Below are 23,498 nucleotides of genomic sequence, written 5' to 3'. Positions count from 1 at the left end.
AATAAGGCAGCATAGATGTAATCTCAAAAAGTTATGCAACCTGAATGATGTTGCTTTGTCTTCACTGCTGCTGTCATTTAAAAATTATGTAGCCAAGCAGACTAAAGTGAACATTTTGGATTGTTTGATTTCAGAAGTGTGGGGAGCACTTGATGAGAACTTTGATGATACCTTTTCTCAAACCTTTATTTTTTAATATGCACATTGTGCTGAAAATTTCCAAATCTGGCCAAAAGTTAATGTTCATGTACATAATGTTTAACAATGTGTCAAAAGGTTCTTGATCAGATTGAGTGATCTGACTATGGCTGAAACCACTGCAGCTTCAGGACTTAGGTCATCTCTGTTTCTTTGTCCTATTGTTCCTTACATTGTTAAGTCTACACTGCTGTGCTGCACATACTGCTCAATGAAGTTCATACTGTACCTTTTTTTTTTTTTTCAATGTGCAGATTCTCCGGTGGCACTTCAGGAGCGCTAGTGAAAAAGTCTGGCAGGAATATCATCAGGCGTCACGAGTGTACCGTGTGTAAGCAACGCTATACAAGAAAGCGCTATTTGAAAGAACACCGGGTCTTGCACACAGGCGAGAAGCCATACACCTGCCCCACCTGTGGCCGGAAGTTTGCCCTACGAACTGGTTTCCTTAACCACCGGCGCATCCACACAAATAAGGTACCGTGTGCATTCGAGCTCTGCCTGTGTAAATTTTGCAAGAAGATGCCGTTGGATCGGTACAAGTAGCTACACTTGAGCGCAGCCACACCTGAGTGGGGTGGACCTGTACTGCTGCCATGAGCGCAGAAAGATGTTGAAGATGTGCACTGGACAACGGCCGACAAAGGACGGAATGCATTGGCGGAGCCAGGGGCTGACTTCCAATTGAACTATATTTTCATATGACCTAAAATATGCAGTAGGTGGGGCACTGTCTTAATTTATGTTGCATCTTCTCAGAGATTTGAAATGCTTCGAAATTTGAAAAGTTTTGGCATCATGCAATGGCAGGTTTAAGTTGTGATCACGTTTGTTAGGGTTATATAAGGGGGTGGTCTTGTGGAGATCAACCCTGACAGTGCTAGGTGCTGCCATTCTGTACAGGTAACAAAGTTTAACTTTCTTTTTTGGTTCTGTCATGTCGCACTTTACAAGAAGGATAAAGTATTTGCCTGGTTAACATAGCTACCAATACAGATAAAGGCACTGTAAACAGAGGGCCTACAAAAAAACTAGAACCATGACAAAAATGAAACCGTCTTATGTTTATGAAAATGCGAGCGGAGACAAAGGAGAAGGATGTGCAAACAAGCTACCAGGCATTATAAAGATTAAATCTGTTTTACTAATTATTTTGTAGAGAAAATGCTGAAGTCCGAACATTTGGCCGTCCCAACTGGGTCAAGTTAGGACCGAGGACTCTTCCTCGTCAGGACTTTTCCACTAAAGGCAATACGGTTGGCGACCGTATCCGTCATACTTTTTTTCTTTCATCTATGAATGGATCCAGTGGGTTCAGCTGTCATACATGTGGGGCAACAATATATGCGGGAAGACAGTAGGCAGAGATACAAGGCTGGATATAGTACAGAGATAAATCACAGTGCTGCCATGGCTGCTGCACTATTTCACTGTTAAAAAACAGTCGTAAAGTAATAAAAGGCTTTTTGTTGGCTACTGTATGGCCACGACGCAGCATGAACCCAGTCTTGCTACTTCTACGACACAGCTGAAAAAAAAGTACATTCCCTTGAGAACATGCCTGCATACACTATGAAAGTCTAGTCTATAGTTATGAACGAGAAGAAAGGGGATTAACCGAGGGTCCCGATATTTATTAATCATATCATAAGAAGCCAACAACTAAAGGCACCATTGACAACACAGGAGAAATTACTTATACTGACTAATTGAAATAAAAAAATTATAAATTAATGGAATTGAAAGTGGATTAAAAAACAACTTGCCGCAGGTGGGGAACGATCCCATTTTTTTGCATTACGTGTGCAATGCTCTTACCAATTGACCTACCATGGCGCCGTTTTCCCATCCACTTTCTGGTGTATTTATGTTTATCTACTAGAACTAACCCTGGAAGTGTTAGCCAGCGCCACCACTCACAAACCTTCACACTTTTGTCAACCAGAATCGTTAACTGTTGAGCCAGTTGGTGCATCATGTTGTGTCGTTCAGCAAAATAAGGCCAGAAAGAAACATGTGCAGGTTGACTGTTGAGCCAGTTGGTGCATCATGTTGTGTCATTGAGCAGATATGGCCGGAAAGGAACAATGTGGACAGGACAGATGCTCTGTCCAGACAGATGTTTTGTCTGCGTTGTTTCTTTGTGCCCTTTTCCGCTCACTGACACAACATTTTGTCAACCACTTTGTGAACATTAACACGTATCTAAAAAAAAAAAAGTTAAAGACTTTTGGACGATTACAGGAATGAGTGACATTATCTAGTGAGCACAAAAACATGCTAGATAATGAGCACTGATGAAAGAATTTATCGGATACAACAAAGTAGATCCAAGTTTTCTTGCTGATATCAATGTAGCAAATGCATTCTTGTAAAAAATATTGGATTTAGTGAAGGTATCTTTATGTAACACTACATGGTTTCCCATGGCCTGTGCTTCATGCCATTGCAGTAGGCCTGTTAAATAGTCTGAACAAGGATTGTGCCAGTGTCACTGTTGTTGGACGACAGGCATGTCTTTAGTTTCAGGTAGCGCCATATGTTCATATTTCTTCACAAATACTAGAGAAAGTTGTGAAGAAGCATGATGCCGAGCTTGTGCTCTCTGTGCTATACAGACAGCTGCGCAATAATGTCGGAGGTCAGTATAAAAAAAATGCTATGCAACTAAGCATGAAAATAAGTATCTTTCATGCACCAGATCTGTGGCATATTGAATGCTGCTAAACTGCGGTTATATTGAGCAAGCGAGGCAATGTCTTAGCGCCCGTGTTGTTTTTGTGTTCTCTTTCGCTGTCCTCGTCTTTATTTGCAGTCAATATGATATGTATCTTACTGATAAGACGCGACAACACTTTAGTTATTTGAAATCGGGGGATGGCCTAAATATAGTGGTTTGTAGTAAAAAGTGTAGTTGGTATTCTAAATTTGCTTGGGCTTTACAATACAAATGCATTAAGACAATACATCCCACAATGCCCTTAGCACCTCTGACCAGATTTTGACAATGCTGAAATACAAAAATTATTGTATGGAGCCACCCACTACAGCACCTTTCATAGCCTCAGGTGTTGTTTCGGAATGCCAAATCCCAGAGTATCCCTTTGACATGGCCGTGTGGCAAATACATCACCTTTAACCCCAAGATACATTTAAGATTAAGAGACATTAAGCTGGCACCCTTTGAACATATTAGCCCTAGCTACTGTGCCAGCATGGCCCATAGTTATGTTTCAAGTGAAAAATTTGTACATCTTGAAGTGTACTCTTGCCATAGAACGGTGATAGCTGTCATTTGCAGGTTGAATGCCTCTCCTCGACAAACTGTGCCTGCTGTTTTGCTCTTGGGAACATCTTTGGGTGCTTTCATGTGCATATTGCACTTGGCGAGAAGGCGTGCAAAGGCCATTTGAGAATAGAAATGCTAAAAAAATAAGATAAGCTCATGGATTTTCATGTATTGCAAAAAAAAAGGTGTTTGCTGTTTTCTAGGGCCCTCGAAACACGGACGGTAAAGATGCATGTGAGCCAGCAGTTCTCTGTCGAAGGATCACCTCCGCAACCTCGCAAAGGTGCAGCACTGAAACTTCGAGAGACATGCCCATCACGGATAGCGACACAGGGTGAGCTCTCTAGAGTCTATTGAAATGAGATCTAAGGGAACTTCGATGCACGGTTCCTAGTAAAGTAAATATCTGTGCCGTGGCTCATTGGTTTCGGCATTATGCTGGAGACCACAAGGTCATGTATTTGATTCTCACAGCCGGAGAGGTTGCATTCAGGTGGAGGCAGAAAATGGACCTGTATACATATTAGGTACACGCTTCCCCTACAGTGGTGTCTCTCATGGACAACTTGTCACCTTGGGATAAACAAGGGGTCCTGAACCACCCCTCAGGCTTGGCGAGAAAACACGTTCCAGAGATAACGTACTTAGCTGTGAACATCTCAGCCAAATTTTGCAATTGTTTGTGGCGCATGCATGGGGTTCACAAACACAGTGCGAAGTTGCTTTTATCTCAAAAGCCCTCTTTTCAAAGAGACGTGTTGTTCTCACCAGTTTCGAAGCTCCCAGCTACTTTGATATCTCATCATATGCAAGAATTTCGTAGACTCCTACTATTCGCCGATAGCTAACATCAATCACGAAGGATGTTTGGATCAGTGCACTTTTTAATACTGGTATTGTGTATAATACTGTACATACTCAACTAAGGGCTCCATTCGTGTAAGAGCTGCGCCTGCAACTTGGCAGCCCTAATTTCTAAAAAAAAGAAAGAAGAAAGAAAATGAAATGGGCAATTGGAAAAATAAAGCGAGTGTTGCAGTTTGTGTGCATGCCCTCGGATTCTGAGCTCGTGGTGTGCACAATCTTCGTACATTCTGAAAAGCTTTGACATCACAGACATGTCCAATGCCATGAATTACACTGAGGATGACTGTATCCATGAGTGTGTTACCGAACCGGATCTGAGCAGTGGTGACAGCGACAAAAGTGAGGGCTATAGATGTGCACCAGATGCATGGGTGGGCATGCTTGCGTGAACAATGAAAACAGCAGAATTTGCTCTTTTTGCACAATGAAATCAAGGGTATTACACAGGGCACAAAAATTAGACTGCAATAGCCCACCCCCATGTAAGGGTTGCGCCTCGTCAAGATAGTGAAAAAAAAAAAATAGTGCAGCTTATACATGACTATATACAGTAGTTGATGCAGTGAACCAAACAGGCTCTCAGTGGCTATGGTATTGGGCTGCTGAGCACGAGTTCATGGGATCGAATCCCGGCCACGGCGGCTGCATTTTGATGGGGGGCAAAATGTGAAAACACCCATGTACTTAGATTTAGGTGCACATTAAAGAATTCCAGGTGGTTGAAATTTCCGGAGTCCTCCACTACGGCGTGCCTGATAATCAGAAAGTGGTTTTGGCACGTACAACCCCATAATTTAACCAAACAGGCTAAAGTAAATGAAAACCCACATTTCGAATTTCGATAAGGCTCATGCACTACAGAAGAAACCAGCCATCATGTGCTCACACTTGCACCCATGCCCATAAGAATGAAACTTTGGCCATACTGCCTATGTGTGTTATAGCGTTTGGGTCTCTCTCATTTCAGTTAGTTTCGAACACTCAGCTAGTCTCTAACCATGCGAAATATAATCCCAGAGCACACATACACTTCCCAGCACATGCTCACCCCTTGGTACTCCTGGCTAGGAGCCTTGCCAGACATTGCTTTGTATTGAGCGATTGATAGCTCTTCAATCTATGCATTCTGAATGTAAGTACTATCAATCAGTCAAGCTGGTGCAGGGCAAAGCTGGTGCACACCATGTAGCGTGGTCAGACGAGCACACGAGCGCTAGTGCACACTCCAGCCCTGCCATGTAAATAGCAGACATTGCACTATATGCCCCACAGTTGTATGTAGCTGCATCTGCTGCATAGTGTAGGTATCGCAGCTACTACAGGGTACTGTGGCGAGCCTTCTCGCCGTTGAAATGCTTGGACAACTGAAGGCTTTCATTGGTCTCTGAGGGTGATGGAGTCCGGGCGCACGGCAACGTGAGCCAACCCAAGTGCCCAAATTCAACTGGAACAGGTTGTCTGCTTCGCGGTTGTACACCTTCGAGGTGCGTTGCGATCATGGTAGATGCTTGTTACGTTAGGAATTATTTAACGTGAGTTCGGAGTACGGCATCAATTGGTGGGAGCCAATGTGCTTGCTGCCGATGCGCTCACATGAATGAACATATCGACAACATTTAGATCGAGCCTTGGAAATTGTCTGATTGCAGTAGAGATAAGGTCGAGAAGAAATCTGCTGCTTATTCCACTCGGTACGAGAAAACACAGCTTCACGTCACTATCTAGTACATTGTAGCACAGTGAAGTGATGAGATAAAGTAGCAGTGGCCGGAACTATGGTTTGCCAACGCCACCGATCAATTTCCACTAGAAGACAAAAATCCAGCATTGAAGCCAGGTGCTGTACCGCCGTAAGCGGGGCACTGTAACTTGCGTTGCACCACTCTTAAAGGACGAAGCACGTTGAGGGAGATTCAGAAAGGCAAATATTATGCTTGTAGTATCTACACTCGTACTAGACTTTCTTGGAAAATTATTTGAGTAATATATTTCTGGAAGCACACTTCTTGGGGCACTTTTTTTAATAGTGAATCAATACCAAGTAGCTCAAACCAAGATCTTATTTGAACAAATTTCTGGAATGCATACACTCATTCCAAATTATTTTTGAGGCTTCAAAGAAAGGTGTTTCAAGGCCTCTTTAACTCTTTTCTTAATACCAGAAATATGCTTATTTACAGTGCATTTTTCTTTTACTATTTTATTTTAATATGTATCAGATGCATTATATACCAAGATGCACAAAATAGTTGCTTATTGGTCTTTCAGATGTAAGTAAATCATGATTGCGCTTAATGTTTTTGAGAATTCTTATACATAGACTTTTAAAGAAGCACCTCAAGAGCACGATTGAAAATAATACTAACTTGCGATTGTTACCAAAAGTATTGAGAGAAGAAAATCTAAAATATAGAAAATATGTGTCTTCCTCCTAGGTGTTCAGTATTCAACTAAGTTCAAACACATGAATTAAAAATGCAGATTTGTTGTAATGCATATTATCCACATCAATGCCCCTGTTGTGCAGGAAACCTGTGGCTTTGTAAATACAAAAATGTGTACATAAACCTACTGGACAGGGAACACTATTTTTGGCTTTTTGCAGCAAGTGCCTAGTTCTTTTCTTTCTGCATCCTTTTCTTGACTCAATAGTTGCCATGTTAGAAAACATCCACTAAGCTTCTCATAATCTATTATTGGGCTGTATCAGCTTCGCTGTGTAAGCAAGTTCGAACTGATTATGGAGCCTTTGCGTGCATTGTACAGTACTGTAATCTATAGTATTGTACAGTAATGATTAGATGCATTTTCACAGGCTGTGTTCAAAACATTTAAAAATCAGACTGCTAGTCAGACTAACCTAGAAAGTTGGTCTGAAGTGGACTGTGTGCTTTTCTGTGACTGGAAACTCCAAACAAGAAATATTTCATATAAGCTGGGCATACACTATCAGGATACTAAGATTGTTGACTGGAAGTTTACCAGTAACATTAAAAAGGAAGGTGCACATTCAGTGCATTTTATCGGTGCTCACATATGCGGCAGAAATTTGGAGACTGACAAAGAAGCTTCAGAACAAATTAAGGACCACGCAAAGAGCGATGGAACTAAGAATGCTAGGCATAACTTTAAGAGACAGAAAGAAAGCAGTTTGGATCAGAGAACAAACAGGTATAGCCAATATTCTAATTGACATTAAGGTAAAAAATGGAGCTGGGCGGTCATGTAATGCGTAGGTTAGATAACCGGTGGACCATTACGGTTACAGAATGGGTGCCAAGAGAAGGGAAGCGCAGTCGAGGATGGCAAAAGACCAGGTGGGGCAGTGAAATTTGGAAATTCGCAGGCGCTAGTTGGAATTGGTTGGCGCAGGAAAGGGGTAATTGGAGATCACAGGGAGAGGCCTCTTCGTCCTGCAGTGTACATAAATGATGATGATGATGATGATGGTAGTCCCATTCTGTTATGCACTTTAGCAGCGATGTTGTTTCATTTTAAATTGTCCTCGCATCCCTGAAATTCTACCCCCCAGAGCACCAATTTAATGAGGGAACAAAATAAAGTTGCGGAGGAGCTCAATTTAGTGAGTAGAAAGGGTGTTCCAGCACAGTCATGGAATTAGGGGCCCAAAACTCTTGCACTATCAATGCTGAGTGCGCAAGAGCATTGGTATCTTGGTGTTGAATCCAGCACCCCCATAGAGACAAATTTAGTTGCATGCAGTGCACACAATATTTCAGATGCTTCAGGACCTCCACGTGCGAAACTGCATTGCCAGTTCGGCCTTCAGGTACAAATTCGTGGTGCACAATTCCATGGAAGTCAAAAAACCCAATCCACATGGCTATAATTTTTGCTTTGTTATTCTGTGCCTTTTCTTTTTTTCCTTGGCTTCAACTTGATGTATTATTTGTGAATCCAAGTTCTGTTGCCGATGGTGACCCTTTGCAAGACTTTATGGCTCTCATCTTAAGTTTTTCAACCATTGCAGCATCCTTTTGTTGCAACCCCTTGGCTCAAGATCCAGCAGTTTCAACATCATCTTAATGCAAACCTTTATCATTTGCATATTTTCTGTCAAAGTGCAGGGAACAGATGACTTTCATAAACCAAGTGCTTCTGGCAGTATTCTAGCAGTTGTTCAGCAGTCATTGAGCGCAAGGGAATGCACACAGTCTTATGTTTTCAGATTCGCATGAGGTAGAGAGGCATCCTGATCTTGCATTGTCATTGAGGTCTTCATGGCCTTCCCGAAAATGCTGGACTCATTTGAAAACAGTTCTTTTCCTTAGGGCATCATTTTCATGGGTGTGTAGCAACATTTGATGAACTTCTGCACAGTTCTTGCTCATTGGCTCAAGAAATTTGATATTGATCTTTTGTTCTGTTTGTTTGTCTATCTTTGTTTCGACAAGCACTAAAAGTGGGTTGCACAAAACGTGCACACAAGAAGTTCTCCTTTGTCACACAGCAGTCTGGCTTGTACTAGGGCTCAATTGAGTCCTTTCGCCTGGAGAGAGAAGAGCTCAACACCACTACCCCCTCCCCCCTTTTTGCTAACTCACATTGAGGAGTGTCACGGAAAAGGAATGTTTAAGCACTCATTGAACAGAGGTCGAATTATGTTTTCTGATTGACAATGGACTTTTTGAATTTCTGCTAGAAGAGAGAGCGGTGGGAAAGGCGGTTAGTAACTGTCTGCTATAAGAGCATGCAAGGAAGCTCACATTGGAAACCAAGCTGGGGAAATTCAACGCCTCAAGCCAATATCTGCCCCAATTAAAATATAGGTTCAGTGTGTCACTTCATGTCATGAAAAACGACAGCTAGAAGCTCCCGGTCGACCATGTGGATGCAGTATCTGTCTTCCGAAAGACTGTAGGAACACTGCACCTTTAGCACGAATATAGTGACGTCTCTATCGCCAACATGGACCAGGCAATGGTCAGTGCTAATAAACGCGTGTTCATTCTTTGGCTGCTATACATTTTTCAACTTTTTTCTACTGCGCACTGAAAGTTAGCCCACCTCATATTTTCACTCGATTTTCTCTTTAACTTTAAGTGGGCTATCTCTCGGGATTTTACGGTGGTAGAAGAACACAGACAGACAGAAGAAACGTCTGTCTTTGTTTTTCAGTGTTACAATTTCCCAATATGTTGAACCATCGGGCCCAAACAGCCACAGTTTTGTAGATAACAAAGCTGACAAATAAATCACTGAAGCAGTTTACTTCTGGTTTAGCTTAGCTGCTAATTCCTGCATGTCTCGTCTCAGTTGCAATGGTGCTACCATAGCCAAAACCCAAGTGTCCAATCTGTTACGCAGATCCTACACTTTTGCCCTCTCTCTTTCTTTGTCCTGTTGTTCTTCGCGGTGTCTGAGTTCATATTGCCGCGCTGCAACAACTGCTCAAATAAGTTCATACTATGTTTTTTTTCCATTGTGCAGAATCTCCGGTGGCACTTCAGGAGCTCCAGGGAAGAAGCCTCGCAGGAGTCCTGGCAGGTGTCACGAGTGTGACGTGTGTGGGCAGCGCTTTACAAGGAATCAGTATTTGAAAGATCACCAGGTCTTGCACACGGGTGAAAAGCCGTATGCCTGCCCCATCTGTGGCCGAAAGTTCGCCCAGCGGAACGGTCTCCTTAACCACCAGCGTATCCACACGGCCGAGATGCGGTATTCGTGCGAGCTGTGCCCGTCCAAATTCTGCAAGAAGGCGTCCTTCGACCGGCACAAGCAGCTACATGCGAGTGGTGTGCAGCTATACCACTGCCGCGACTGCAGCAAGGTGTTCGAGTCCAGGACGAAACTGTCGCAGCACGAGAGGTGGCATAAGAGCGAGAAGCCATACCCGTGCCAGCTGTGCCCAGCCGCCTTTGTATATAGCAAAGATCTAGACAGGCATGCACTGGTGCACACAGGTGAAAGGCCATATGGGTGTACTGTGTGCCAAAGACGGTTTTCCTGGAAGAATAACCTTGCCTTGCACATGCGCCGGATGCACAGCGGAGTCAAGGCCAGCGTAGTAGGTCCTAGCGCCAAAACATTGCCGGGTTGCCCGCCGACCACGCTGCCTCCTGTAAGTGGAACGCTTTGTGGAATTGTACAGTTTTACTATTGTATTCTGCACTCTCTAAGCTAGCTAAGGGGCATCAGTGACTTCCTGTTCCAGGTTAGGATTAGTGAAGTCATGCTCACACTGCATAACTTGAAGTTTTGAAAAATCTGGTTAAGAGATAAGATGATGAGCTTCGAGCCGTCACAGAATTGCTACAATATTATTTGAGCAAGGAGCTTACCAAGGATGTTGGGGCTTAGAGTTTAGGCTTTCTTTTTTTTTTCATCCGTGTCCTTCTAAGTTGTGGGGTCCCTCACACCCGTACTCTTGGGACAAAGGAACGACAACACAGTAGTGCAAACAATCACAAGGGCATTTATTGCACCTTTCATAGATCAGTGCCTGCTAGCCGAGCTGCTATCCACAAAACATGCCGATGGGCGCGCGACAAATCTAGAAGTCTGACTCACCGCGACCGGAAGCGAGCGAATATGTTCGCCCCATGCTGGATCCCAAGGCCTGGTCGTTCGCGTGTATGGTCACGCGAATCGTGGCGCGTTTGAGGGCGGCCACGCGAGGCGGTCTCGCAGAAGCATGGGTCGGCGCGCACGCGGGATACGTCCCCGCCGCGCGCCGACCCGCCGGGCAAGAGCGTCGCTGCACGTGCGGCACGGCCGTCCCGCTTCCTGTCTCGAACCCAACAGCCCGAGCGCCTTGTCTCCCGACGCCCGAGTAACCCCGCAGCGGCGCGACGCTCGCGCCATCTCTCGCACCGCGCTTGTACCACCCGACCGCCGCGGGTGCCAGGCCACGCGGCGGGCGAAGCCGCCCTGCAGGAGACGAGCCATGCGGGAAAACTAGATCTCAGGGGAGGCGTGAGAGTCACGCATCCCCACAAAGTAAATGTGTCAGTTCTGGCACAGCTGCATTGTGGGAAAAAATAAAAGCATAGAAAGTGACAACTTCTAACAGTTTAGTTGTAACTGGTTCACACTGGCATGATTAACTGTTAGACGAAGTATGGGGCTCTTCTATGACTGCAGCTTTGATGGTGGTTCTTTAAAGTTTATAACTCCTTCCCAACTCGACTGAGAAGCAAGAGGGAGAAGCCCTAGTGGTGCCATCTGTACCCAGCCATCTTCATGTATAACAAAGACATGCTCAGGTTAGTGTTCACAGGCAAAAGACTCCATATCTGTACTGTGTGCCTGACACGCTTTGCCTGGGAGAATAACCTCACACTGCATCTGCGGCAGATTCACAGCAGAGTCAAAAACAGTGTGGTAGGTGTTAACATCAAGGCAGGGCTCACCTCACTGCCTCCCTTAAGTGAAGTGGAACGTGGTATTGCGCAATCTTATATTTTGATACATCAAAAGCTAATTGAAAAGGCAATTGCAACCTTGGGTTTCAAGTTGACATTATTAAAGTCATGCTCATAGAGAATACCCGCAAGAAAATCTGTTAGAAATCTAATGGCAAGTAGGTTCTGCCCGGCCCGCACTTCTTGTCATAGTGGTATGTCTGTTAAATAAGCTGCTCAATGAGTGCACATGTGATGCTGTTGTTGGATGGCATGTGTGACCTTAATTTGGCAAATAATAAGAAGCCAACGAACACTGATACCAAGGACAACATAGGGGAAATTACTTGTGCTTAGTAAATGAAATAAAGAAACTTTAAATTAATAGAAATTAAAGTGGATGAAAAAACAACTTCCCGCAGGCGGGAACCGAACCCACAACCTTCGCATTTCGCGTGCGATGCTCTACCAATTGAGCTACCGCGGCGCTGTTTCCCATCCACTTTCTTGGGTATTTATGTGTTTTAGTAGACGTTCCATGTCAGCTGCCAAGGTCTGTGAGTGGTGGCGCTGGCTAACACTCCCAGGGTTCTACTAAAACACATGAATACCCAAGAAAGTGGATGGGGAAACAGCGCCGCGGTAGCTCCATTGGTGGAGCATTGCACGCAAAATGCGAAGGTTGTGGGTTCGGTTCCCACCTGCGGCAAGTTGTTTTTCCATCCACTTTAATTTCCATTAATTTATTGTTTGTTTATTTCATTTACTAAGCACAGGTAATTCCCCCTATGTTGTCCTTGGTATCAGTGTTTGTTGGCTTCTTATGATATGACTAATAAAAATCGGGCCCCTCGGCTAACCCCCTTTCTTCTCATTCTTAATTTGGCAAGTGTCGTACGTTCATACGTTGTTATGCAAACTAAAAAAAAGCTGTGAAGGATCATGCTGTGGCTACATTACACTGGCCAAGGTGTTTGCCTAGAGCGAGACAGTTACAGTGTGTGCAGCCTCACATAATATAACCGTCTCAAACGAAGGTAAAAGTTTGGCTGCAAGTGATCTGCTAGGGCAGGGGGTACAGGCCACAATGCTACACCGTAGGTTTTTGCCATGTGAAAAAAACTTGCACATGCAGTACTTTTCACCTCATAATGGTGACCACAGGCTGATGTCTTGTTTCAGACAAACATGGGCCATGTCTTTGAGCCAGAATGCGTTCTGCAGTGCTATGAGGATGAGCGCTATGGCAACAGTGCTGCTAAGATCAAAGAAGAAGAAGAGGACAACGAAAGGGTTGGTGACAGCAAAGCCAAGTGCATGGCCATGGACCTTTCGATCCGTTCCCATGGCAATGACGACTCCTCGCAAATTAATCTAACTTCCTAGCTTGTCGGTCTCTGCAGGTCTCGTGGAATTCATATCTCTTTATAAATTGACGACCTGGCTCGCCATTCAAAACCTGGTTTCAAAGTCTGTAACATAGTACTATTGAACCTCAAGGTTGCAAACACTGGCAAAACAAGTTATCAAATGTAACAAAGTACTAAATCTAAATTGTCTCACCATTATTGGTCTGTAATAAATGTACAGTTGCCGAATCATAATTTGGGCTTGACAGGGACTGTGAGGAAGTTCAAATAAGCCTGAAATACTGGATTCACCAGAAAATGCTGTATTTATTTGAATAAGGTGAGTTTTCTTTCCCAGAATTCTTAGCCCTGAAGTCACTCCCCATCTTGTATGAGAGGCTGATAAGTTCAGTTGCCGTATTATTATGGTGATAACAGTGCCACATTTCTAGCTATCTAGATTTTAAACTGCAGCACAGTTTGTACAAACTAACTTGGCAGGTGAAGCTGTACCCTATTTCTGCACACACAATCCTCACTGAGAATTCGAAAAATTTAATAGTAAAGGTGGAGTGCAGGCTATATGTGAACTTTGCCTTGAAGTGTGACTTTGCGGCAGCGCAAACTTTGCGTTATCTCTTGGGGAACCCGGCTCTCTTACTGCTTCGACACGTTGGAGCTCCCTTTCCCGCTGTTTCATGGTCACTAGTTTGCATCTTAGCTTGATTAGTAATTCACTATTTCAGGCAATCCCCACCAAGTCTGAATACTCCATTGACGAATCTGCATCGCCTTATATTGTAAATGTGCAGCCTTGATTTTCTTTATTGTGTCCCCCAACCGGGGGCGCCCTCGCCTTATAATCATGATCGCATTAGAATTTTTAATCAAATAAGTGCAGTAAGTAATTGACTTTATTACACAAGCAGCAGAAAAAGAAGTGCCGTATTCATGGATCATCACTTTTGGGGATACAATCACTTGCGTGTAACTAGCGCAAGACACATCGGCACATACGAGTGATGGCATTCTTGACAAAGTGCCAAGCATGCTATGTTATCACAGTGCAGAAACGGTGCCGCCTGTTGATGCATATGGTGCTGGTCACGCAAAATGTCTTGAAAGTCCTCGAAAGTGATTGTTCGACAATATGGCCTAAGTTTGTCAATGCTTTGCTACATGCACATACGCTTGCCCTTTATGCTATTTCTTTTCATACTTTTCATACGCTGTAAGTCGTCAGAGTGACACTCCACCAGCATTATCTACAGGATTTCCCGACCTTGAGTGATGGATGATAAGTGGGGAATGGAACTTGGATCATAAATTGCGCAAATCAGCAATGCAACATTTACAACTTAGTGGCTTGGCATGTCCTGCCGTTTGGGCAATGTCGGCGACTTCTGGATAAACTAGGTTTCAGTTCGTTTTGAGGAGGCACTGGGGACCTGGCCAGGAACCATGCCGGTGATGTATTAGAACAAAATTATCTCTATTTCTGCTCGACTCAAGAGCCAAATTAGCCTGTGGCCATGTAGTAGGTGTTTGAATTATTACACGACAATGTGTGAAATGTCCAAAATTTCAGTCGTCCTTATACATCAAGTTTATGGGGCCATAGGGTTGCTGCGGAGTTGACCGAATAATCAAACAAGACTGAATTATCGGTTGGCTACCGTATTATTATAAGACATACAGGGTGTAATGAAGGTATTTTCAAGTAACAGCATGCGTGTTCCCCCATGGCCTGTGCTTCATGTCATCGCAGAATGCCTATTAAATAGCATACCAGTGTTGCTGTTGTTACCCGCCGTAGTTGCTCAGTCGCTATGGTGTTGGGCTGCCGAGCACGAGGACGCGGCGGGCACATTTCGATGGGGGCGAAATGCGAAAACACCCGTGTACTTAGATTTAGGTGCATGTTAAAGAACCCCAGGTGGTCAAAATTTCCGGAGTCCCCCACTATGGCATGCCTCATAATCAGAAAGTGGTTTTGGCATGTAACCCCCCCCCCTTTTTTTTTTGCTGTTGTTGGACAACAGGCGTGTTTTGAACTTGAGATGGTGCCTTATGTTCCTGCGTTGTCGCACAATCTGAAGAAAGTCATGAAGAGGCAGGGTGTTAAGCTAGTGTTCTCTGTGGCATGCAAGTAGCCCAAGCTGAGCAATAATCTTGGATGTCAGTAAAGAAATGCTATGCAACTAGTCTTAAGGATCAGTATGTCTCATGTGCCATATCTATGGTGTATTAAATAACTAACGATGCAATATCTTGCTGATAAGATGTGACAACACTTTAAATGCTTGAAATGGGGGCGATTCAAGTCTAGTGATTTACAGTTAAAGGTGTGCTTGATATTTAAATTTTAGAATTAAAGTACTGGCTGACTGCATAGAGACTAAACTTGCGTATTAAATTCTTGAGGTGTTGGCAATTATAAATATCAAGCCATATGTGTGTTATTATTGCGAAGACTGTTGAAAGCAAGGTAGAGAACACGTTCAAGCTCAACAACCACATTGTTTCCTGCATATGAAGTGCAGTGTGGCATTATGCAATTTTATATGATTTCATTCTCCACATGCTAAGCTATAAGGGCAATAGTGGCCTCCTGTTTCAAGTTGTCAATATTTAAGTCATGCACATACTGCATAACTTGAATGTTTGAAAAGACCGTTTAAATGTAAAACGAGCTTCAAGCTATTGCAGAATGCTGCTAAATAAACTGATCCAGTAACGTGCCAGTGATGATGTGGTTCGGAGTGTTTTTCTTTTGTTTGTTTGTGTGCTTCCAAGAAAATGCTTTCTTTTTGGTGCAGCTCCATAGTGCAAAAAAGTGAAAGCATAAATTGGACAGCTTCCAACAATTAAGGGCTAAATGGCTTGGACCGGTACGCCAGAAATTGGACAAAGTATGGCACTCTTTTCTTGGTGTTTATATGCTCGTGGTTCAAAGTAAATGGTTCGTTGCTAACACAGAATAAATATAAAAATTAAAAAATAACTTTTTCAGATCACGCCAACTGTTGACATCAAAGCTGAACCGTGTAGCCCTACGACTACACAGCCTTTTCTAGAATCTGTGCCTCTTGTAAGTGAAGTGCAGTTTGGAAATGTGCAATGTTGCATTTCGATTCTTCATAATCTGAGCTAAATTAAAGAACAGTAGTGACCGTTTTCTGGTTATTGTTATTTAAGTCATGCTCACACTGCTTAATTGAATGTTGAAATGTCTGGTATAAAGTAACATGAGCCTCAGGCCTTTGCAGAATGCTGCTAAATAAGCTTCTCAAGGACTGTTCCAATGATGGTGTAAATTGAGTAGGTTTTTTATCTGTGTGCCTCCAAGAAAATGTGTTAGGTCTGGCACAGCTTCACTGGGGGTAAAGATGGCAGCATAAAACGGGGCCATTTCTAACAGTTTACTATTGGCTGGTTCACACCGGTATGCTTAACAGAAGTTGGAGAAAGTATGGTGCTCTTCTTCTGGGTGCATCTGAGCTCATTATTCAAAGTAAAGGGTTCATTGTTAACTCAGCTCAGATGTATAAATATACATTAACAACTTTTCCAGATCATGACAAGTGTTGACATCAAAACAGAACCGAATAGCCCTTCGGCTACACCACCTCCTGTAGAATCTGTTACTCATGTAAGTAAAGTGCAGTTTGGAAACGTGCAATGTTGCGTTTCGATTCTTCATAATCTGAGCTAAATTAAATGGCAGTAATGACTTCTTTTTCCTGGTTATCATGATTTAAGTCATGCTCGCACTGAATAATGTGCATGTTTGAAAACTCTGGTTTAAAGTAACATGAGCTTCAGGCCATTTGCAGAATGCAGCTAAATAAGCTGCTCAATGACTGTTCCAATGATGCTGTAACTTGAGTGGGTTATTCTTTTTTTTTTAAATCTGTGTGCTTCCAAGAAAATGTGTTTGTTCTGCCACAGCTGCATAGTGGAAAAAGATCAACAGCATAATACTGGACAGCTTCCAACTGTTAAGACTTAAATGGTTCTCACCGGTATGCGTAACCAAAGTTGAGAAAGTGTGGTGACCTTTTTTTGGGTACATCTGAGCTCATGATTCAATATAAATGGTTCGTTGTTAACTCAGCTCGGATGTAAAAATAAGAATGAATAACTTTTCCAGATCATGACAAATGTTGCCATCAAAACAGAACCTATTAGCCCCTCAACTACACCGCCTCCTGTAGAATCTGTTACTCATGTAAGTAAAGTGCAGTTTGGAATTGTGCAATATTGTGTTTGGATTCTTTGTAATTTGAGCTAAATTAACGAACAGTAGTGACCCCCTTTTTCTCATTATCATTATTTAAGTCATGCTCACACTGCATAATTTGCATGTTTGAAAACTCTGGTGTAAAGTAACGTGAACCTCTGACCATTGCAGAATGCTGCTAAATAAACTGCTCAGTGACTGTTCCAATGATGCTGTACCTTGAGTCGTTATTTTTTTATCTGTGTGCTTTCAAGAAAATGTATTGGTTCTGGCACTGCTGCACTGGGGGAAAAGATAGCAGCATAAAGCGGGGCCGCTTCTAACAGTTTACTCTTGATCGGTTTGCACCGTTATGCGTAAACGAAGTTAGAGAAAGTATGGTGCTCTTCTTTTGGGTACACCTGAGCTCGTGATTCAAAGTAAATGGTTCATTGTTGGCTCAGATTTTAAAAAAAATGAATAACTTTTTCAGATCATGACAAGTGTTGACATCAAAGCAGAACCAAGTAGCCCTTCGACTACACCGCCTCCTGTAGAATCTGTTCCTCATGTAAGTTAAGTGCAGTTTGGAGTTGTGCAATGTTTAGTTTCCATTCTTCATAATCTGAGTTAAATGAAAGGGCAGTAGTTACCTTCTTTTTGTGGTTATCGTTATTTAAGTCATGCTCACAGTGCATAATGTGCATGTTTAAAAACTCTGGTATAAACTCTGGTAAAAGTTTAAAAACTCTGGTATAAAGTAACATGAGCTTCAGGCCATTGCAGAATGCTGCTAAATAAGCTGCTCAATGACTGTCCCAATGATGCTGTAACTTGAGTAGGTTATTTATTATCTGTGTGCTTCCAAGAAAATGTGTGTGTTCTGCCACAGTTGCATAGTGGAAAAAGATCAACAGCATAATACTGGACAGCTTCCAACTGTTAAGACTTAAATGGTTCGCACCAGTATGCATAACCGAAGTTCAAGAAAGTATGGTGCTCTTTCTTTGGGTGGACCTGAGCTTGTGATTCAAAGTAAATGGTTTATTGTTAATCAACGCAGATGTAAAAATAAAAATGAACAACTTTTTCAGATCATGACAGGTGTTCACAACAAAGCAAAATCAAGTTGCCCTATGACTACACCACCTCCTGTAAGGGAAGTGCAGTTTGGAATTGTGCAATGTCGTGTTTCTGTTCTGCGTACTCTAAGCTAAATTAAAGACTGATAGTGACCTGCTGTTTCTGGTTATCATTATTTCAATCGTGCTCACACTGCGTAATTTGCATGTTTGAATACTCTGGTATAAACTAACATGATCTTCAGGCCACTGCAGAATGCTGCTAAATAAGCTGCTCAGGGAGTGTTCCAATAATTCTGTGGTTTAGACTACAGTGGCTTACTTTGTAAAAGATGACATGTCAACTATGTCGGTTATGATATGTACATTTATAGATCAAATATTATCTGCATTGAGCACCCCTAGCAGAAAAAATACTTGTTAATATACCAAGTTACAGTAGCTCCACTTGGGTGCTGTATGCTATATGTTATATATAACCTTCTTGGCTGGAATGCACTGTGGCAGATTTTTCACCCTCTTTGGCGATTGCTGGAAGTTGGGAGTGGCAGGCCCCACAGCTTCTTATCCACACAGGGGAAGCCATAGTTTGCTTATTCGCCGCTAGATCAAATTATAGGTGGTAGCACTGTCACCGCGTTCGTGTAGATCGCAACCTGCTGAACTCCAGACCTTTACAGATGTCCCTTGCCCGGCACGCTTGGTTCAGTTAAACTGTTCTGCCACTAGGGGCAGAATCTACGGGCAGAGTGGCGCTAGTTACAACCTATTCACTGTCGTCTACTTCTGTGTTATGTTCCAACGCTCGTGCTACCGTTTTGGCAGGCACAAAGCTCTCGTATTGGTGGTAAATGAATAAATTCACAAATATATAAAAGATGAAATTTGTGAACGTTTTGCCTTCGAATAGTGAAATTAGAGGAGGAGGAGCAGTGCAAGAAAGGTAAACAATGAACATAGGTGGCAGCTGCAATGCTAGATGGCATAAATATCCCTTTTCTAGCCTCTGTTAGAACATTAGTAAATTGTTTTAAAAGACTCATGACATAACCTAGCTCTTTTGAGTTGATTACGGATAGCCTAATGTCAGAGATGACATTAGGATTTACTGCTGTGTGCCATAGTGATAGGCAGAGGATCTGGTAAACATATTCACAATTAATTTCTGTGCCCGATGTGTGCAAGAAATGAATCGAGTCTGTTTCAAGGAAAGGTGAGCATAGCTTGTTTGTAATATTGCTTGATGTCTAGATGATTAAAGAGCTTGCAAAAGTGGTCCCAGTGCTTTAAAATGTGCTACACTACAGGTTGTGTCACAGAACTCTTTCCAGCCTGCAAATACATTGGTATTGAGAACTGAACAGGGTGCCTCATAAGCATATCGCCAGACGTAAAACGCTAGAATTTGTTAAACTAAAAAACAAAGAAAGAAAAGAAGGTAGCTGCATCCTTCGGCTTTTTCCTAGGGGTGTAAACGAAAGAAATTATTTTTGAGTCTGATTTCTGAGAAAGATGTGTTACGCTTATGTCATATTTTGTACCTTCAATGTAATGCCATTCCCGACTGTACGTCCGCTAAACTAAGCAGCTTCTGCAATATAAACGGCTGCTTTCAGTTATCCGATGCACTATCATAAGAACAACACTGAAGCATTTAGAAGAACGGCATGACTCTCATACATGTAAACATATTTGTAGATATGCCGTGTTCATTGTAGAAGATAAGTGTGGTACTACATTGGGCTCCCAGTTTTAATGGGTTACAGTCTTGCAGACATGGTCAGATTGTGAAAAAAATGTTTTCCTTGCCTGAATAAAGTTTGCATATTTACAGGCTGTCCCAAAATGGGGAGTTTATATTGAATGATAGCTAGGAACTTGTTCACCAGAACCGGTTAGCACCCCTGCGTTGATTCTCTTAGGAGCTGGTGCACCTCGGCGCAACAGCCACGACTCTCGAGCAACGCAGTCATTTGGAATAAAAGTCCTCACTTGCATCGGCCCCTCACCTTCGAGGCTTCAAAAGTGCTGTTATTCCTTACATTCGAATGCAAACGGCTATTCAATAAATTTTAATAGTGAATTCTGAAGTCGAATACGATCTGAATAGCAAATACCATTCGGTTAGACTATATGATTCTACTTCATTTCGCCTGCTGGCGCATTGAAGGAGATCGCCAGACAAGCCACAGAGATTACTTTGGTAAAGACTTTCCAATCTTCCCGATTGAGTCTGAGTACATAGGCAATATCTTGCCCCTAACACTGCTGTTCATATTAACGTCCAATAATTGCCTTGATTCCTTTTCTCTGATTGTCTTTTGGTTCACCTGGGGCTGGTGCAGCTTTTAAATGAAACACGCTTATTCCAGACGGGAGTTCTCACTTTTCCGATCAGTGCATTTAGAATATGTTATAATTTTTTTCTTGCATATATGTCGTGGAGATATATGTCTTTGTACCCTTAGATTTGTTTAAAAGTACGTTAGTCATTTGCATCTCTTCGCGCCGCGCAGTTAATGAACCTAGTTTATTTACCATAATATTGTTTTCTCTGATCATTGTGCCTGATCAATATTCCACCAGCAAGAAGCGCTCGTCAGATGACACGATATCAATAACGTTTTCTTACGTAGCTTCATGTCGCAGCTAGGCAGCCTCTGTGGCAAAAATTACGTGTTACATTTAGAAAACAATGTTAACAACAGCAGTTCACCTGGCTAAAACTACAATTGCTACCGGCCGACAAGAGTCGCGGGCGAAACAATGCAAGTAAAACCATAAAAAAAATTTTACTGCACAGGCTTGTTGCAAGAAAATCTAGACGTCCGCGCGCTCGCTAGCAGACGACGTACTAGACAACGCTTGCAAGATTGAAGACGACGTGTTGTATAACACATGCCTGAAATAAATATATATACGTGGTAAAAATGTGTTCATCAAAATTTGCAGTGAAATAAAGCACTGTTATAAGAGCGTACGCGCGCAACCGGTCTCGGGGCCCGCAGCGAAATTACGTTGAGTATGCCACGAAGCGCCTTTCCACCGCTTTCTAGTTCGATCGCAGCGCCCTCGCAAAACTTTTCCACACGCGGCGTCTCGGCGAAAGAGCGCCGTTCGGCCCACTTAACCATAGTCTGGTACACAAGCAAAAAACGTTGAAAATTTGTGGCGGCGCTGCCGTTGCCTTGTGAATTTCCGGCCAATCCAAACCGCGCTTACCGGCGGCGGCCGAGCTGTCGTCTGCTCGACACACCGCCGTGCTTGCGTTTTTTTTTCTCTCTTCATTTTGTATATCTAGTATTTACGAAAAAAAAAGAATACAATAAAATTATTGCTTTGTCATTAATTTAGGTTACCTCGCTTCCGTCAAACGATGCCGTCTGCACGATGTATACGCGCACAGACGGCCCTCGCATATGTCTATAGCTTGTCTTGTAACTCGGCGACTTGGCAGGGTGTTCGGAGGATGAGCACGCCTCGGTGAAAGAACTACCGTTGTGTAGTGGGTTGCAAAACTATGTACAGCAGATTGAAAGGTCAGACCAAGCTGTCGCTCTTCGAAGTCCCTAAAGATGAACAAAGGCGCCGCGGGTGTGGAAGCTCAATCTTCACCGCACCGATCGACCCTTTAGAAGCCACCGACTCCATTTTGAGCTGCACTTGGTTGCAAATTACATACTGAGGCATTATGTGAACATTATTGAAGGTCAGCAAGTATCTACACAGCGTGGAAAGCCTGCACTTCGGTCTGATGCGGTACCGACAATCTTTTGCCGTATCTTAAATTCCGGAGTATCTCTACGAGGAACCCACGCGAAAGAGAACGGCCTCATATGCAACAGATGAAGGCCGGTCATCGAAGAGAACGCTCCCGCTCTCAGTTGAACCGTCATTGACATTGGAGGCATGTGACAATGGAAACCTTCGCGAGCTCGAAGACAGAGCCGATAACATGCTTCCCAATTCAAGCAAGTATAAACAATTTGCTTTTGCTTTATTCCCCCAAGGGACAAGGAAAACCAACTACGCCTCAGGCGCATGACGCATAAAAATAGGGAAAAAACGGCTATTAAATATTTTCAATACACACAACTTAAAGAAAAAAAATGTGCTGCACGTAACGTATAATGTGGCCTACATTCTTAAATGTCAAATTGGTGCCGAAGAGAGAGTTACGCATGGTAGGGACGCGCCTGCCACTTATAATGAACTTCTTAAACACTTCTATCTCTCGCGGCGACAATACCCTCCTCCTCACCCCAAGCTCACTAGGCCTCAGGCACTGACATTCAGACTGTTGCAGACAGAAACCTATCCCAACCTGTTCACGTTACATGCGATATATCCGGAGATTTACACTGACGACGCGTGCCCCGCTTGCGGGGATAGATCAACACTTTCGCACATGCTCTGGGGATGTATCTCTATAGCAAGCCCTGACCTCAGCTCAACTAGGTGGGAGGCGGCCCTCCGCAACCCACTCCTGGCTGAGCAACGTTGGGCTGTCCAGCAGGCCCACGATGCGGCTGGCAGGCTAGGCCTGTCGGTCCCGACGTGGGAGCGGCCCGCGACGTGCTAATACGCGTTCTGCAGGACTGTGAAATAAAAGTTACTCAATCAATCAATCAATTCAATATATCGCCTTGAGAAAGGCAGCAAACGACGGTTTTCCAGTTTTTGTTTAACACCTTATTAAATAACAGTTAATTTATTCCTGTACCTCATCCGGACCATTCCTGTACATGAACCCCCATGTCTCGCAATATGAGCTCTGAATTTCGTTCCCTCGCGACACAGTGAAAACAAGCACATTGGATTTAAAAAGGAAAGCAACAAACGCGGTCCATCTGATTGCGGTCATGCTCGAACGCAACTGAAACGCTGCGTTAAAGCGCGGCCGTGGCGTTAAGAAGGCGACGGTGGCGCCATCTGAAGCTTTAATAAAAAGTGCCTCAGCGAGGAGCCCTTTTTGGATCCACTATCCTAATCTACCACACTCTAGCTCCATAGCACGATAGACGCCTTGCCTCCATAGAGTTTTCTTTGTAGGAAACTCTATGCTTGCGACCATAGAATTTCATACAATAACTTTATTGCACTATGCCACTATAGTGTGGCGTCACG

General features: G+C 43.3%; 1 protein-coding gene across 1 annotated transcript in view; it reads left to right on the top strand.

Annotated features, from left to right (window-relative positions):
* Window positions 1–18,529, top strand: part of LOC142559949 (uncharacterized) — a 58,978-nt gene extending 40,449 nt beyond the window's left edge. The window contains exons 13-21 of the mRNA XM_075671651.1: window positions 453–675; window positions 3,691–3,821; window positions 9,806–10,436; window positions 12,901–13,011; window positions 16,081–16,158; window positions 16,642–16,719; window positions 17,221–17,298; window positions 17,783–17,860; window positions 18,384–18,529. Of these exons, the coding sequence (XP_075527766.1) occupies window positions 453–675; window positions 3,691–3,821; window positions 9,806–10,436; window positions 12,901–13,011; window positions 16,081–16,158; window positions 16,642–16,719; window positions 17,221–17,298; window positions 17,783–17,860; window positions 18,384–18,506 (1,531 nt within the window). The 3' untranslated portion in view covers window positions 18,507–18,529. The remainder of the gene's footprint in view (window positions 1–452; window positions 676–3,690; window positions 3,822–9,805; window positions 10,437–12,900; window positions 13,012–16,080; window positions 16,159–16,641; window positions 16,720–17,220; window positions 17,299–17,782; window positions 17,861–18,383) is intronic.
* Window positions 18,530–23,498: the final 4,969 nt, after the last annotated feature.

This window comes from Dermacentor variabilis, chromosome 10 (genome assembly GCF_050947875.1).
Source record: "Dermacentor variabilis isolate Ectoservices chromosome 10, ASM5094787v1, whole genome shotgun sequence".
NCBI classification, from domain to species: Eukaryota; Metazoa; Arthropoda; class Arachnida; order Ixodida; family Ixodidae; genus Dermacentor; species Dermacentor variabilis.
The sequence above is the reverse complement of the archived record's forward strand: the minus strand, read 5'-3'. Positions and strand labels throughout refer to the sequence as shown.